Source organism: Monodelphis domestica, chromosome 3 (assembly GCF_027887165.1).
Source record: "Monodelphis domestica isolate mMonDom1 chromosome 3, mMonDom1.pri, whole genome shotgun sequence".
NCBI classification, from domain to species: domain Eukaryota; kingdom Metazoa; phylum Chordata; class Mammalia; order Didelphimorphia; family Didelphidae; genus Monodelphis; species Monodelphis domestica.
The window spans coordinates 136,146,584-136,163,632 of NC_077229.1; the positions used below are offsets into that span (position 1 = coordinate 136,146,584).

At 39.1% G+C, this 17,049-nt stretch overlaps 1 protein-coding gene across 2 annotated transcripts in view; it reads right to left on the reverse strand.

Moving 5' to 3' along the window:
- SQLE (squalene epoxidase) overlaps nt 1-14,243 on the reverse strand; it is a 47,404-nt gene extending 33,161 nt beyond the window's left edge. For both annotated transcript variants that reach the window (XM_007488311.3, XM_001381270.5), the window contains exon 1: nt 13,240-14,243. In XM_007488311.3, the coding sequence (XP_007488373.1) occupies nt 13,240-13,530 (291 nt within the window). In that variant the 5' untranslated portion in view covers nt 13,531-14,243. The remainder of the gene's footprint in view (nt 1-13,239) is intronic.
- Between the last annotated feature and the right edge of the window lie 2,806 nt (nt 14,244-17,049).

The following is a 17,049-nucleotide window of genomic DNA, read 5'->3' on the forward strand; positions in this document are numbered from 1 at the left end:
TCATTAGCAAAGCTTGCCATTGAAGGCTCTAGTCTTTTTATTCTGCTCATTATTTTTGCTGAATTAGCTATAAATTCTACTTTCAGAATTCTCACTCCTCTTTCGAATGATACTCAGGAACAGCAAGTTATGGTTCTGTGTCCTCTTCATGCTCCACCAGATTTGATGTCTCATCAGAAGTTGGATTATTTACTTTTGTTTTATGGCTTTTATTCAGAGGCTAGAACTCTCAGAAAACTACTGATCCATTTCCCTAATGAATATTGATATAAAATTTTAAATAAAATGCTGACAAAGAAATTATAGCAATATATCACAAGGATTCTATACTATGCCCTGTCTGGATTTATAACATGAATAAAGGGCTGGTTTAATATTAGGAAAGCCATAAATAGAACTGATCATATTAATAACAAAACTAACAAAAATCATATGATCTTTTTAACAGATGCAGAAAAAGCTTTTGATAAAATATAACACCCATTCCTGTTAAAAATACTGGGTATGGGAATAAATTAAGTTTTCCTTTAAAATGATAAGTAGTATCTATCTAAACTAAAGAAGCAGCATTAACTGAGGACAAGCTAGAGATGCCTTTCCAATAAGATCAGGAGAAAAGCAAATTAATCCATTATAATCCTTACTATTCAATACTGAACTAAAAATATTAATTATATCAATAAGGCAAGAAAAAGAAATTAAAGGAATAAGCATAAGCAAAGAGGAGAAGGTCAAGAATCTCAAGGTAATCAATGAAAATTGAAAAATAGGTTGCTGGTGAGTTTGCCTGCCTCAAGTCTCTCCCCACCCCAGTTTATCCTCCATTCAACCATCCAAGTAATGAGTGATAAAAGGTGATATAAGCAAATAAGAGGGACATTTAGGAGATTACCTGTCAGAACTATAGATAGGCAAAGAGATAGAGATCAAACAAGAGCTAGAGAGATTCACAGGAGGTAAAATGGACAATTTTGAGAGACACATATAAATGATACTGAGTCAAATTTATAATAAAAGCTATTTCCTAATTGATAAATGGCCAAAGTATATGAATAGTCAATTTTCTGAGGGAAAAAAAACAAAGCTATCAACAGCGATATGAAAAAAAATGCTATAAATTACTCAAAAGTAGAGAAATGTTAAATTTTGTTTATTTTCCCCCAATTACATGTAAAAATAGTTTTGAATTCTCTCCCTTCCTCTCTCTCTATCCCCCCAAACAATAATCAATCTCATACAGATTTTCCATAGATATTTTCCTCTATTAATCCTTTTGGGGAAGGAAACTAAAATTTAAAAAAAAATTTTTTTAAATAAAAAACCATTTGCTTTGATCTGGATTCAGACTCTTATCAGTTCTTTTTCTCTGGAAGCTAATGGCATTTTTTACTATGAGTCCTCTGGGATTGTTTTGGGATTACTATATTACTGAAAATAGCTAAGTTATTCACATTTATTTATTGTATGGTATGCCTTTCACTATGTACAATGTTCTCCTATTTATTTCACTCTGCTCCAATTCATTTAAGTCTTTCCAGGTTTTTCTGAGCTCATGGGTCTCTATGTCATTTCATTGTAATTCCATTACAATCATATACTACAACTTACTCAGCCATTCTCCAATTGATAGGTATCCTCTCACTTTTCAAATCTTTGCCCATACCCCACAAAAAGGTCTGCTTTCAAGATTTTTGTACATATAAGTCCTTTCCCTTTTTGTTTTTAGCTCTTTAGGATACAAACCTAGTAATATTATTGCTGGGTCAAAGGATATATATTATTTTATAGTTCTTTGGTCATAAGTCCAAATTGCTCTTGTAATGATTAAAATTCTCTGGAGACTGTACATTAATTTATAATTATCTATTAGTAAAAGTTAGAGGGAGAGAGAGAGGGAGAAAGATCACTCTAACTAAAAAGCCTCCAAGCCATGACACACTTCCTCCACCCCAGTTCCAAGCCTTGCTGGAGCCTAAGCCTCCTACTAGCTTACAAGCCATACTGGCAGAGATCAACCAGCGAAATAAGGCCAGTACCAAACCTAGCATTAAATGCTCCAGAGAAAAGAGAGAATCCTGTGCAAAAGAACCAGTGTTTCTGCTACATCCACTTATATAATCTATTTTCACCACTCCTATTGGGGCTCCATGCCTGGACAGGCTTAACTTCAGTCTGAGTCCCCAGTCCTGGAGTCCTGATACATCACCTACCAGGACTTCTGAAAGTTGTCAGGACTTCAGGTAGCCACCTGGCATTTTAGTTATAGGAATCAATGTCATCCTGCTTAATGAGGGGAGTCGGGTAGAATAACGGGGTATGCTTCATATTAAATTCACACAACCCCTCCTCTGATTCTTTGGGAGATAATATGCTAGTCTCCCCCAATGAATCAGCCCATACATGATGTCTATACATTTCAGGATTATCTCACCAGGGTTCATAAAGGCACAAAAAAGATGTATCATACATTTCATAGAGAGTATAACTACAATTTGAGTGTTTCTTAACATGGGGAGCATTCCCCTTTTTGGCAAAAGAATTTTACAATCAGGATAAAATAAAAGTCCATAGTTACAACAAGAATGGGTGGAAGGCCAAAACCCTCTCCCTTCCCTAGTTCAGTTCATTATATCCCAAAGGCTCACTCAGAGTCTCACAATGTACTGTTTGATTTCTGGGGACATCCTCTACTGCTGTCATCTTTTTAGTCCATTTTGGAATCATGATGACCCTTACAGAATCATCTCCAGATCTGCTTTCTTGGTCCAGGTTATTGGCAATATCTTTTCCCAAAATTGCTTTAAAAGATTTTAGTTTATGGACTTCTTTTAAGATACTTAAGATACTTTTAAGATACTCTTTAGAATGATTGTATCAGTTCACAACTGCCCCAACAATGCATTAGTGTCTCCATTTTCCCACATCCTCTCCAAGTTTTGTCATTTTCCTTTTCTGTCATAATAACAAATCTGATAGGAGTGGTGTGGTATTGCAGTTGTTTTAATTTGCATTTCTCTAATTAATAGTGATCTTGAACATTTTTTCATAACTAAAGAGTTTTTTGCATGTTTTGCATGATTAAAGAGAGTTTTAATTACTTTGAGAACTGCCTATTCATATCTGTTGACCATTTATCAACTGGAGAATGACTTGTATTCTTAAATATTCAACTCATTTCTCTTTGTATTTGAGAAATGAGGTCTTCATTAGAGAGACTTTTTTAAAAAGTTTGCATAGTATGACCATTGTGTATTACTCTCCATCATATTTCCCCTATTTAGTTTCAGACCACAATCTTCCTAAACTTGCCCTCTTTTCTATCAGCCTCAACCCCATTTTCTAATCCCTTTCCCCTCTTACTTTCCTATAGAGTGAAATAGATTTCTAAACCCTATTTATTGTGTGTGTACTTCCCTAATTGTGCCAGTTCTGATGAGAGTAAGGTTCACATCATCCCCTCCACTGTAGCCTCTTTTATGTAAAATAATGTATCCCATTCTATTTTTCCCTTTTCCCTTCTCCCAAAGCATTCCTCTTTATCATGTCTTAAATTTATTTATTGTTTTATATCATCACATCATATTCAATTCACACCCTTGCCCTCTATCTATATATACTCATTATAGCTGTCCTGATAATGATAAAGTTCTTTGGAGTTACAAGAATCATCTCCCCCATGTTGAATGTCTTTTGATTTCTCTTTCCTGTTTACCTTTTTTATGCTTCTCTTGAGTCTTGTATTTGAGAGTTAAGCTTTCCATTTGGCTTTGGCCTTTTCATCAGGAATGTTTAAAAATATTCTATTTCATTTTTAAAATCCTTTTTGAGCTCCTGGAGGCCAATTCATATTTTTCTTGGAAGGTTTGGATGTGGCAGTGTTGACTTCATTGTCATCTGTTTACTTTGTGTTTTGATCTTACTGGTTCCCAAAATAACTTTCTATGTTGAGTTTCTTTTTTTGTTGTTGTTTGCTCATTTTCCAGCCTTTTTATCTTTTAATGAAGCTATGGAGAAGGGAACATTGTTCCAAGCTTCAGATTCTTTGTGCAGCTGTCTTCAGAGTTGGCTCTGGGAGTTTATCTACTTTTACTTCTTCCAAGGTGGTATGATGATATAAGGAGAGGCATATTTAATACTCTTCCAGCCTGTGCTTTGGTCTCTAAATAACGATAAGTACACTTTTACCCCTTCCAATTATGACCAGGGTCCCCTGGTCCCCTGTGGCCACAAGTGCTAGTGTGTGCTAATGCTCCTCCTAACCCTGAAACCTCACCTCAGGACTGTTCCCTGGATCTGTATATAGGCAATGCAACAAGAGATCTGCACCTAGAGCCAGCAAAGGGAGCCCTGTAACCCCTGTAATCGCCTTCTGAAGAGTTGTCCAATCCTCTTTATACCACTGCTGCTGCTTCACCTGCACTCAGGATCCATTGCCTGCCTGGCACCTGCCCTGGCGTGATGCTTTGCACCCCACCTCCACCCAGTGCACTAGATCCCTTGTACTGGCCTTCTAATATGGTTTGGGCTAAAAAGTTACTTTACTCCATCTTTTTGTCAGTTCAGGCTGCTCCAGAATTTGTTCTGAGGTGTTATATCATAGTTTTTTGAAGGGTAATTTGGTAGAGAGGAGGTGGGTCCATGTACTTTCTCTGCTATCTTGGCTCCACTCCCCATCCCCCCAGTAACCAGAAATGAAAAATTAAATGATTCTGAGGTACTGCCGCATAGTCATTGGATTGGTGAAGTCGATGAAAAAGGAAAATTCAAATGCTAGAAAGTTGTGAGAAAGCAGGTTCTTTATTGCATTGTAAGAGTTGAGTTGATCCAATTATTCTGGGAAGAAATTTGGAACTCTGCCCCAAAGCTATTAAACTGTGCATATACCCTCTGACTCAGCAAAACCACCACTAAGTCTATAACAAATTCAAGACATCTGTAAAATACCCATATATGTAAAGTACCCATATACCCACAAAAACATTTATAGCAGATTTTTTTATAGTAGCAAAGAACTGGAAACTGAGAGAATGTCCATCAACTGGAGAATGGTGGAATAAGTTAGGGTATATTATTGTGCTGTAAGAAACAATGAAGAGGATGATGGAGATCAATGGTAACTTTGGAGACAGCAGTTTCAGTGGAATGATTTTTCTTAGGTCTACAGGGAGTTAAGAAAGTAGTAAAAGGAAAGGAAATAGGAACATCTATTGTAAACAGCTTTCTCAAGGAGTTTAGCAACAAAGGATATAAGATAACAGTGGAGATGGAAGAGTCAAGTGAGGGATTTTTGAGAATAGAGGAGACCGGGGCATTTTCTAAAACAATAGGAAAGAAGCGGGGAAATAGGAAGAGGCTGAAGATTAGGGGGAGAGAGGAGATGACAGAGGAGGAAATATGTTAGAGAAGCAGAATGGATGGGATTGCTTCTGCAGGTAGAGAGGTATAGAGTGAAGGAGAAAATAGTAGAATTCATGTGATGGGTAAAGGAGATGATAGCAGAAAGCATTTGAGTGACACAATATATAGTCTTTCAGGGCAGTTAAGTAGCTCCATGAATACAGAGGTAGGCTTAAAGACAGGAGGTTCTGGTTCAAAAGTCTGACCTCAGAAACTTCCTAGATGTGTGACCCTGGGCAAGTCACTTAACCTGATTACCTAATAACCCTTACAACTCTTTTGCTTTTGAACCAATACTTAGTATCCATTCTAAGACAGAAATTAAAGATTAAATGTGTGTGTGTATGTTTTAGAAGTGAAAGCAAAGAAAACATTAAGAAGTTAAAACTGACACTCACAAGAGAGCCAATTAAATGGGTATGAGTCTTCCAGGAAGTTCGGATTCTACACTGTTTTGCCAGCACCATTTTTTTTTTGTAGGCAATAGGGGCCAAGTGACTTGCCCAGGGTCACACAGCTAGGAAGTGTCTGAGGCCAGATATGAACCTAGGACTTCTCATCTCTAGGCCTTGCTCTCAATCCACTGAGCCACCCAGCTGCCCCCCCCTTTTTTTCTTCCCAATTTAGAACTTTTTATTCTACCTCCTACTCCTTATTACTTGGAGCTGTTTCCATGACAACTAGCCACCCCAGAAGTCCTCATCATCATCTCTGGACTCCTCAAGGGCACCCAGGGGAAGGGACAGGCGGCTATGCCCCTTCTGTCCTCCCGGCATGGACACACATCCCCACCCCGACTCCATACAGTTCTTCGTAACCTAACATAAAAACCTCCCTGTGGCTCCACTCACCTAGGATGACCCAGGGGTGCCTTGAGATGTTCTCTCAAGGGAGAATGAAAGGCCCATTCCCTAGAGTATCCTGGTAACTAACAACTAGTCCTACACTTTTTTTTAAGTTAACAAGACACACTTTAAAATTTAGCCTGCATCATTAATATTTTCTCCATCAATTTTTAAAGTCTAAACAATTACCCAAACAATCTATCACAACCTGGTTTGTGCTTATTGATTTCCAAGCTATAAGTGCTCAAAATGAACACTTAACAAGGAAAGTTACTACAGTTGGCTCCAATGTACCCCTGCCTTTTCTCTTTGGAGTTTACAAGTGATTGTTAAAGTTGGATCCCATAGGGGATGGTAGAATAAATTTCCAATATACACATAGATTCTTGAGGGCAATAGCTTTTATTATTAATACAGCTATAGATAAATGTGTGTAAGCATCTATTCTCTAGCAAAAAAAATAAATTCACTTACATTTCCCAGAGGAAAGATGGAACTTTAAATTATAAACTTATAAAAAGCAAATTTATTCTTATATGAATCATTAAAATGGTAACAGAAACCAGTGGAAAGAGGAGTAAAAACTTCTTCCTGAAAACTCCATTTAAGAAGGGCCCCCAAGTCAGCCATTTCTCTTCCTAAGTAGCTTCTCCATCAAGCCCCAGATCAAATACCTTTCCCTTCTCCCTTCCTTTTCAGTTTCAGTGTGTTGTCTTCCTTTATTAAATTGTCAGCTCCTTAAGGGTAAAAACTGTCTTGCTTTTTCATATTTGTATCTCCAGCACTTAGCACAGTCCCTAACATATAACAACCAAGGCAATATGAAACGAATCACTGTTATATATTATATCATAACAGGTCCCACAATGCCCATCAAAACAAGTTATTGATGACAAAAAATGGAATATAATTGGAAAAAATGACAGATAACAATTAAATTTAACCATTAGAAATTTTAAAAGGGCCTAAAATGTACCCTATCAGAAAAATATTTAATCTGCTCATTTAGCAATGGGACAAAGGTAATTTACAACAGGAACCTAACTGGAATATCTTATGTAGAAGGAGGGTGGAAATTATGAATAGTTTTGCCTAAAAAAAATGAGTAACAGAAAATAAAATTGTTTTAAAGTAATTTTAGTGAGAGATCAGTGAACCAATTAAGTGAATTCTTCTCAAGGAATTTAAGGATGAAAGTGTAAAAACAAAAAATAAATATAAGATAGAAAAAGTCTACAAAGATTTTTGCTACCCTTTTTTTTTTATCATCAAGAACAGTGAAGCTACCACACAGAGAAGAGGAAGAGAACAAATATGGGAAGAGTGGCTGAACTAAAGCCAAATATCTCTGGGTTGGGAGTGGCACAATGGGCACACTTAGGGATCTGTTTTCAAGGTATTTGTCTAAAGGAGTTAAAAAGTAAAAAAGACCAAAGGAATATGAAGAGCTACTCATCTAAATGTTTAACTTTTCATCTACAAAATGTTTATGAGAATAATCTATCCATGAATTGAAGACTTCCGTGATAAAGGTTAGAAAGAAATTAGTAAGCATTCATAAATGATATTCCACAGTAAACCACATCATCTCAGATTTAAGTAACACCTCAATTCCTACTCTTATTTTATCTAAACTGGATTTAGAAATGAAACTTTTCCTTAGCATAAATTATCTCTTGAAAGGCTAGTCTATTTAAGATCAAAGAGATTCACCACCCAAGGTTTAGCTATCAATTGATGAACCCTTCTCAATATGGCTTTTACCCTCATCACTCAAATGAAATAACTCTTTAGAGTTACCAATGATCTTTTAGCAACCAAATCTAATGTTCTTCTCTCAATGTTAATCCTTCTCAACCAATCTGCTGCATTTGACAGTACTATCACCCTTTCCTACTGAATATTTGTTTTTCTCTGTATTTTATGCCACCACTCTTTCCTGTTCCACTGCCTACTTCTCTTATCCTCAGTCTTAGTTCGTGAGATTATTGTCCATATCATTACCTCTAAATAAGTGGATATCCTCCAAGGTTCTCTTCTAGGTCTTATTCTCTATTCCCTTTATCAGGTTTCTTGGAAACTTCACCAGCTCACATGGTTTTAACTATCATCTGGATAAAGATGACATCTAGATACACCACAAGTGCACATACATGCATGTATGTGTTGTGTGTATAAATGTACACAGATGCACCTATTTTTTCCCCCTTCAGCCCTAGTCTCTCCCTTTCTAGTTGATTCAAAATGGATGTTCCAGAGACATTTTAAACCCCAACATACCTAAAAATGAACTCATTATCTTTACCCCTTCCCTTCTCCTTTCTTGTCAAAAGTACCATCTCCTTCTAATGCCTTCATAATCTTGTCATAATCCTGGACATCTCACTCACCCTTACCCCACATATCCAATTAGCTGCCAAATTTTGCCATTTTAATCCTTTCTCACCAGTCACAGGTACACCTTAGTTTAGGCCCCCTCATCAACTCTTGCCTAGATTATTACAACAGCCTCCCACAATTGGTCTCCCTGCCTCAAGTCTCTCAGCATTCCAATCCATCTCACACACAGATGTCAGATTTTCTTTTAGGAGAAATCTGAACATGTAACTTCCCTATTCAACCAACTCCAGTAACTTCCTATTCCCTCCCTCTAGAACACAATACGAGCTCTTTTGCTTAGCTTTTAAAGTTCCATATAAACTGGCCCCACCTTATCTTTCCAGCCTCACTAGACATTACTTCCACATCCATATTTTGTAATCTAACAAACTGATAATTAATTTATAAAATTATGAAACGGGGCTAAGCATGCCCTAGTATTTGGGTACTTACCAGGAAAGACCACAATATCAGCAGGAAGTGAGATGGAAATGACATTTTAATAAGGCGCAAGAGTTTCTGGGGAAAATCGCATAGACAGTATAGAGACAAGCAGTAAAGAGGCAGGTGGCATGGGGATGGGGGGATGGGGTGATGAAGGAAAGCAGCTATGGAAAAGAGAATGCAGAAAGGCATAATAATCACTCACATAACCATGGATTCGAGTTATGAGAAATAGGACCATGGGTCGATGAGGATATGAATGGGGATGTAGACTCTAAATGATCACCCTGGTGCAATTACCAATAATGGGGAAATAGGGTCTTGATCAATGATACATGTAAAACCCAGTGGAATTGTGTGTCGGCTATGGGGGAGGTAAAGAAAGAGCATGAATCATGTAACCATGGAAAATATTCTAAATTAATCTAATAAAATTTTTCAATTAAAAAAAAGTACCAGGACCCAATGGAGGCAGAAGAATGCTTGAGGGGCAGGGGGGATTTGAAGTTTCATTTTTATAGTATTGGGGGGGGGGATAACTTTTATTTATTGCTACCTTGCAGTTTGGTAACATCTAAACCACCTCAAAGTTTCAGAAAAACTTTCAAGTTAACATATCTATGTCATTTCAGATTTATCATCACTATATGAGTCAACAATGTGAAATGACAGCCAAAAACTGCTATTGAGATTTGGGGCTGCACTAATGGGGTCCCAGCAGCCCAAGAGTCTCACTTTACTTTGAAGCTCATGTTAGATCTTACTGGGATGCTGTGCCAGTTCTAGAACCATGGTTTAATAAGGAAGCTGATAAGCCAGAGAGGAGCCACCAAGGCTTGGCAATCAGGATAGTAAAGAACCTTGAGTCCATGTCACATGAAGAGGAGCTGAAGAAAATGTACACATTTAATCTGAAGACGACTGAAGGGAAAGCATGAGAAAGCTGTCTTCAAATAGCAAGTATCTGAAGGGCAGTGACACAGAAGGGGGGGGGGGTTAGGCTCATTTCAGTATGGAAAGAAGCAAATTTAGACTTGCTGTCAGAAAACTTAGTAACAAGTTGAATTGTCCCCAAATGAATGAATGGAATAGAGGTTCCCTTTCATTGGAGGTCATTTTTTTTTCCAAGTAGTACATGACTACTTTATTGGGTATGTTATGGTGGTGATTTCTTTTGTGAGTGGGATTAGATGTCTGCTGAAGGCCCTTCCAATAATCAAATTCTATGATTCTGTTAAAGACCCTCATGTACTACCCACCCCAGATGAAGTAAATAATGGGTTGACCTTTGAGAGGATTTACTTCTTATCATGTTCAATACAGTTCAGATAAAAACAGTCCTAAGACAAAATCATAACTTATTCTTTTTACTTAATGACTATATATAACCACAGGCTAGTCACTTAATTAATTAGTTCCAGAAAGAGCATTTCCACACAGGACTAGTTGGGGGAACTCAGTATTTTCAGCCTGGAGAAGACAAGACTCAAGGAAGACATGAGAGCTGTCTTTTGCTTGGTCCCAGAGGACAGAACCAGGGGCAAAGGTGGAAGTCACAAAGATTAGGCTTTATGCCATGTAAATGTACTCTACTTTTAGGGGTGTGAGTTAGACTAGACAGATGTGGTGGCCCTTTTCTACCTTAAAATTCTATATTCTTTATCAGCACTGAGTTCCAGGCCTACATTTCCAATTGCCTACTTGATCTCCCTCTTCTTTGATTTCTTATGGCACATCAAATTCACATATCCAAGACCAAATTTATTATCTTATTCCCCAAATCTGCCTCCCCTCACAACTTCCTAATTCCTGAAAGGAAGTGAAATAACTGATGATATTCTCCTGAACCTAACTAGTCCATAGAGGGAGCCCTGACTGAGAGATAATACCACATCTAAGACCTAGAGAATTAAAAAGGAAATGGAGGGGACAAAGAGGGTGTTTGTTCCACAAACACTGGTAATAGAAAGTTTAAGTCATTTACTTAGATAAAGCTATGACTCTGAGGGAAAAACATAGCTGGCTTGAAAGTGAAGGTACTTGAATAATGTTATTTGTCTTTCATTTTCAAAGAGGATCAAAGGTATCACTATGGTGATATCTTGATTCCTGTGTGAACTGGATTTAGGTGAGGCAGAGTTGCACAAAGTTGTCAGCTTCACTCTCTCTTCCAGTCATCAGAGACCAGAGCTAAGAGAAAAGTCATTACAGCTGATGGTGGACTGGGATGCAGTGGATGAACTTGGCCTCTTCAATGTCTGACCAAATTCTAGGGGCTACTCAAAGCCTATGTCAGCTGCCTTCATGGCATTTGGATAGATCCGCCCATACCATTGGGGAAAGGCTTCACATGCATGGGGCAGACGTCTTTCTAATTCAGTAAGGCCTGTTGATTACTTGCCTTCTGATTATACTAGCTTTACATGACCATGGACAGTCACTCAATGTCTTACTGGCCCTGGACATTTTTTCACATTCTTAAATTTACAGTTATCCTAGCATTTCCTCCCAGCTCAAGGATGAAAGAGAGGGTCAGGAGATCAATGACCAGGAATAGAGATGCATTTGTCCAAGATCATGAAGGATAAATAGAATTTAAACTGCTGGAATTGTGGAGTTAGTAAGCTTAAGGTCAGAATAGTGTGAGTGAAGAGATAACAGAATCTGGAAAGGGTTTAAAGAACAAGTCAGTCTACCAATCAACAAGCAATTATTAAGTGACTACTCTATGACATTGTGTCACAAACTGAGAAGCAAAAACAATCTCTATGTACATATAATGCATAATGAGCAGATATAAGGTAACCTTGGGAGAATGATCTAGAGCCTGAGGAACCCAGGAAAGACCTAGTTCAGAAGCTTCATTTCAAGAAGTATAGGTGAGAATTAAATGCATTCTTGGCATGGCAAATAGGTGATATACAGAGGGTAGATGATGTTGCAAATGAAGGAAAGAATAAGAGTGTATAAGATATGTAGGTATAATAACAATGAAAAGGTAGAATGAAGTCAAGTTGTGAAAGGTTTTAAATGTCAAACAGCAAATTTATATTTGATCCTAGAGGTAATAGGGAGCCACTAAAGATCAGTGAGTAGGCAGCTTAGACTTGTAGTATAGGAAAATCACTTTGGCAGCTCAAGGGGAGTAGACCAATTTAGATGCATTACACAAACAGGTTTGAAGAGAAATTAAGCTGAAAAATTAAGCAGGAGCTAGATTCTGTTCAGGTTTAAAAGGACTTAATTCAACAGGCAATGAGTAACTATGGTAACTTTTTAGCTTGGGAATGTAATCAGATTTATGTATTAGGAAAATAAATATGGAGCAGTTGATATTTCCTGAAAGATGGTATAACTTTTGGAGAAATATTATGTGAAATTTCTCAATTTTATGCACTCTAGCTCAACATTCTCTCCCTTACATTAAAAAGACAAAACATATGTACTCTTCCCCATGCAACAATTGCACAACATAGTGGACTTTAACATCAGTTTCATCTGTGATTTCTGATATTCAAACTGATATTCCAAGGCAGCAGGTAAATTCAACACTACTGAGTTCGGGAAAAAAAAAGTCTCGAATGGCAGTATTGCCTTTCAAATAATTTAAAAACCTTACCAACCACCTAGTCTCTTCCAGTCCTAGTCCCAATTCCCACCTTCATTCTATAAGAGCTTTTACTTCCACAAGAAATGTACAAATTATTTGTAGATTTACTGGAGGTCTTCAGGATTCTTTTTTAGGCATCAGTAGGACTATCTCTGAAGACCCTTGGAACTCAAGAGACTCATTCAGTGAAATTTAGGAGCCTAAAACAATGATCTCTTCTACAACCTTTAAATCTTTTTTTAAAATTTAATTTATGCAATCATTAAATAAGACGAGATCATATATGCCCCAAATATCAATAACAAGTAGTACTAATATTTCACTTTCCCCACTTTTCTTAAGTTAATATATACACTTGTCCCAAGACTTTTCTGGCATAAACGAACTTTTCTGGCACATTAAATGGCTCGAGTTGGCATTAAGATCTTTATGGCTCCACTGTCAAAAAAAACTGAAGTTTAATAAAAGAGAAAAGGTTTGTTTTAAGTTCCCACCAGCAGAAGCATTTTTTAAGTTCTAATTTAAAAAATACTCGTCCATTTGTCAAACTTGAATTTAATTTACCTTCCTGGATTTTAGTTGCTCCTTGTGTGCTGCCCCGGATGGCGATTTTGTCCAGAAAAATCCAACAAACGGCAAAGACAAAAGAATATCAGACAAAATCCCATATTGGGACTTTTTTTGTTGTTGCCTATGAAGTCCTCCATTCCGATAATGGTATCGGTAAGACAGCACCATGCCCAAAGAAAAAAAGACCAGCACGCACAAGAACAGCTCCTTGTTGGCATAAGATACAAAATCCCCACATTTCTTATAAAAATAGGTGAAAGTGGCAATGCCCAGAAAAGTCCACATGGTAGACAGTAGTTTGGGGGAAAGTGGTCGCAGTGAAACTTCTTTCTCCCTATCAGCAGCGTGTTCGGCCCGTTAAATTGCCTGTCAAAACCAAAGAGTGTTACTGACAGAGCTCCAGCCAAGTGTCCTAGTAGCCCGAGGGTCCCAAGCTCCCATGCACGACGTTACAGTTTGTAGAAAAGCTAGAGACATAAAAACAGACAATAAAGTGTCCTCGCAGCCCTGAGTATCAGCAGCATCAGACAGCGGTCCTTCGAGTTCAGGTGTGGTGGAGCGGGTAGGATGTCCGTGGCGCTGCGTGGGAGCCCGACACACGCGAGCTCTTCGCCCTACCTAAGGAGGACGCCTCGGCTTAGAGTGCTGGCCACGCACCGGCTGGGCAATGGCTGTGGGCGTGCTGGGCCTCTGGAATGAGGACACCACTGTTCGAGCATCACCGCCTTGCTCAGGCTCCGAGGTATTCAGGGGAAGTCACCAGGAGAATCGGAACACCTGAAGGGCTAGGGGCGGCGGGGCTCGCTCACGCTGGACCATTCCGGTCTAGGACCAAGCGGAGCTTTTACCGTCGGTGGGGTACAGCCGGAGGGTTAAAGACTTGCCTTGCTGCAAGTCCTCTCTTTCGTTGGTTTGGGCGGAGACGGTGGAGAAGCAGACTGGAGGAGCTTCGCCGTAACCAGAGTAACGAAGGGTCGGGGGCGGGGCTTGGTGGCTACTCTGCGCGCCCCAATCCGCCCCACCCCTCTCGCGCCCGCCGAGCTCCCGGCGGGCCAATGGCGAGGCGCAGCGCACGTAGGCCGAGATGGCGCTATACCGGCAGTGACCAATGAGAGGTAGAGGGACCAGACCAGAGACGCCCGGCGACGCTAGGGAGAGATGGCGTGTGTTTTGTGGGGCGGGGAGAGATGCAGGCGGAGTGGCGCCCTCACGCGTGCCAGATGATGGCAAGCTCTGTGATGGCGGTCGGGGATGGGGAACGTGTTGCCCGCCATTGTTGCTCCGGCCAGCTAGCGACCGACAGTAGAGCCTCCCTTCCCTGAGGAGGTAGGCTGAGGCCTCTTTCTCTTCCTGCTCATACCGAAGACCAGAGCGTCTCCAGTCCCCCTCTACTGGCGCAGCTGGAAGCTAGCGAGAAGGCAGCTGCAGGCCTGTCCCCTCGTGGGCAAAGCCCAGGGCTTGGGAGCAGATGGAGACTGGTGAAGCAGGAGCTTAGCCAAGGCACTGATCTCACCTGGTTCATACGTAAAACGATTATTAAACTGGTTTAAATGGCCTTGTTGGACCGGTCTAGTTGCCAAACCCGTGATCTACAATAGGACCAGAGAAAACATTTAGTACTAGAAGGTACCCATTAAATGCTCTGTCAAGTTTATAGGCAGGAGTTGCCCAAGGAAGAATCAGAATTTTAATCCAGATTGGACAAGACATTTAAGAGGTGGTGTCCATTTCCTTTATTGTAATTGCTACTTGAATAATATTAATGAATAAGAATAACTGATATTTATGTAGCACCCCCAGGTTTGCAAAGATAGTAACAAATATTCTCTGATTTTAATTTTACAATACCCCAGGGAGGTAGGTATTATGTTGTTATCCCTACTTTTACTAATTGACTTAAAGGCCAAAAAAGGTCCCTTGTCTCAAGGAACTTTCAGTCTAATCCGGGAGACAACTGTGCAAACAACTATCCACAAGACATTGAGAGAATAAATTGGAGATCATCAACAGAGTGGTTAGCATTAGGGTATGGGAAAGACTTCTTACCAAAGAAGTAAGAAGGCCAAGATGAGGAGGGAGAGTATTTCATTCATTAATTATGAACAGCCTGTGAAAATGCTCCAACTTGGGAGACAGAATGTTTTGTTCAAAGTTTCAGTAGAGTTGAATGAATTGGTGGGGAGATGGTGGGAGTGGCATGGTAAGCACTTTCAACAGGGAGACCAATTTGACAACTGAATGTAGGAAAGACTGATAGGGAAAGATTCCAGGCAAAGAAACCAACCAGCAGGCTGTTGTGATACTTCAGATATAAAATGACAGAATCAGAGAAGGAAGGGGGCACATATGAAAGATGTTAAGAAGGTAGAAAGGACAGGACTAGGAAGCTGATTCCACTTGAGAATCAAGAGAGTGAAGAGGTAGGGATGACAAAGTTTTGAGCCTGAAAGACTCAATAATATGAAAGTTAGGAGTGGGGAATGCTTGTGGGAGAAAGATAAGTTTAGTTTTGTACATAATGAATTTAAGATGTCTATGGATATCCAATTCATGGTGATGTCCTGTAGGTAGTTGGAGAGTAAGAGTAGAGGTCAGCAGAGAGTTTAGGGCAGGACAAAAAAATAAGAATCGTCTGTATAATACTGAATCTCTGGGAATTGATGAGGTCATCAAATAAAGTAGGAGGGGAAAAAGAAATGAGGACCCAGGACAGGACCATGGGGCACACTAAGAGTTAAAAAATCTGAACTGGATCAAAGATCCAACAAAGCAGGCTGAACAGTAGCCATTTTACAGGCAGGAGGAGAACTAGGAGACAGCAGTATTATAAAATCCTAGAAAGCAGAAAGTATCAAAAAAAGGATGATAGACAGTGTCAAAGGCTGTAGGGAGGTCAAGAAACATTAAGCTTAAGAAAAGGCCATTAGATTGAGTAATTAAGAAATCATTGGTAAACTTGTAACATAGGAGAGTTACCAAAATGTTTTAGTGAAATATGACTCAGAAGCTTGATTGAAAAGAGAAAAAAAAGTGTAGGCGTCAATTAGAGAGAGCCTCAAGGTTTTTAATTATAAACAGAAGATATATAAGATGATAGGTAACACAGATGAATGGATCAAGAGAGAATTTTTTGAGAGTGGAGAAAGCTGGAGAAAATCAGGAGACTATGCTGAATGAATCCACTACAAATGTATGGTACATAATCTCAGCCTGGCACTTTTCTTTAGTGCCAGCCTCTGTCACAACCCTCACTATGGCAATGCACTCCTTTTGTAGGTCCCTAAAATTAATTCACTATCTCACCAAAGACTTTTCTATACCTTTTTATCCCTCCTCCAATATCCTCTGTTTTCCTCTTCCTCCAGTTCTCTCAACTGGAAACCTTATTTTATATTTCACTAAAAAAAAAAAATCTGAAGAGAGCTTTCTTTTATCCATTATTCTTTGTCTCATTTGGCAAAGATGTTTTCTTCCACTTTCTCCTCTTCCCACAAAAAGATAGCCTACTCTGCTGAGGCAAACACCTCTATAAGCACAAGTGATCCCAATTCCATCCTGTCTTCTACATCAGGTTGTTCCCTCTGACATCCCCATTCTGATGGACTTCTAAAATGTCTTCCATGTCTAAATCTGTGGATGCGTGAACTTTAAAAACCATCCAGATGACTCCACTCCCATTCTTTTATGGGTGAGGGAATTGGTTTGGAAAGTTGCCATTGTCATACAGAGATTAAAATGGCACAGATGAAATTTGGATCCTGGTCCTCTGACTCCAATTTTGCATTCTTTCCATTTTACCATGTT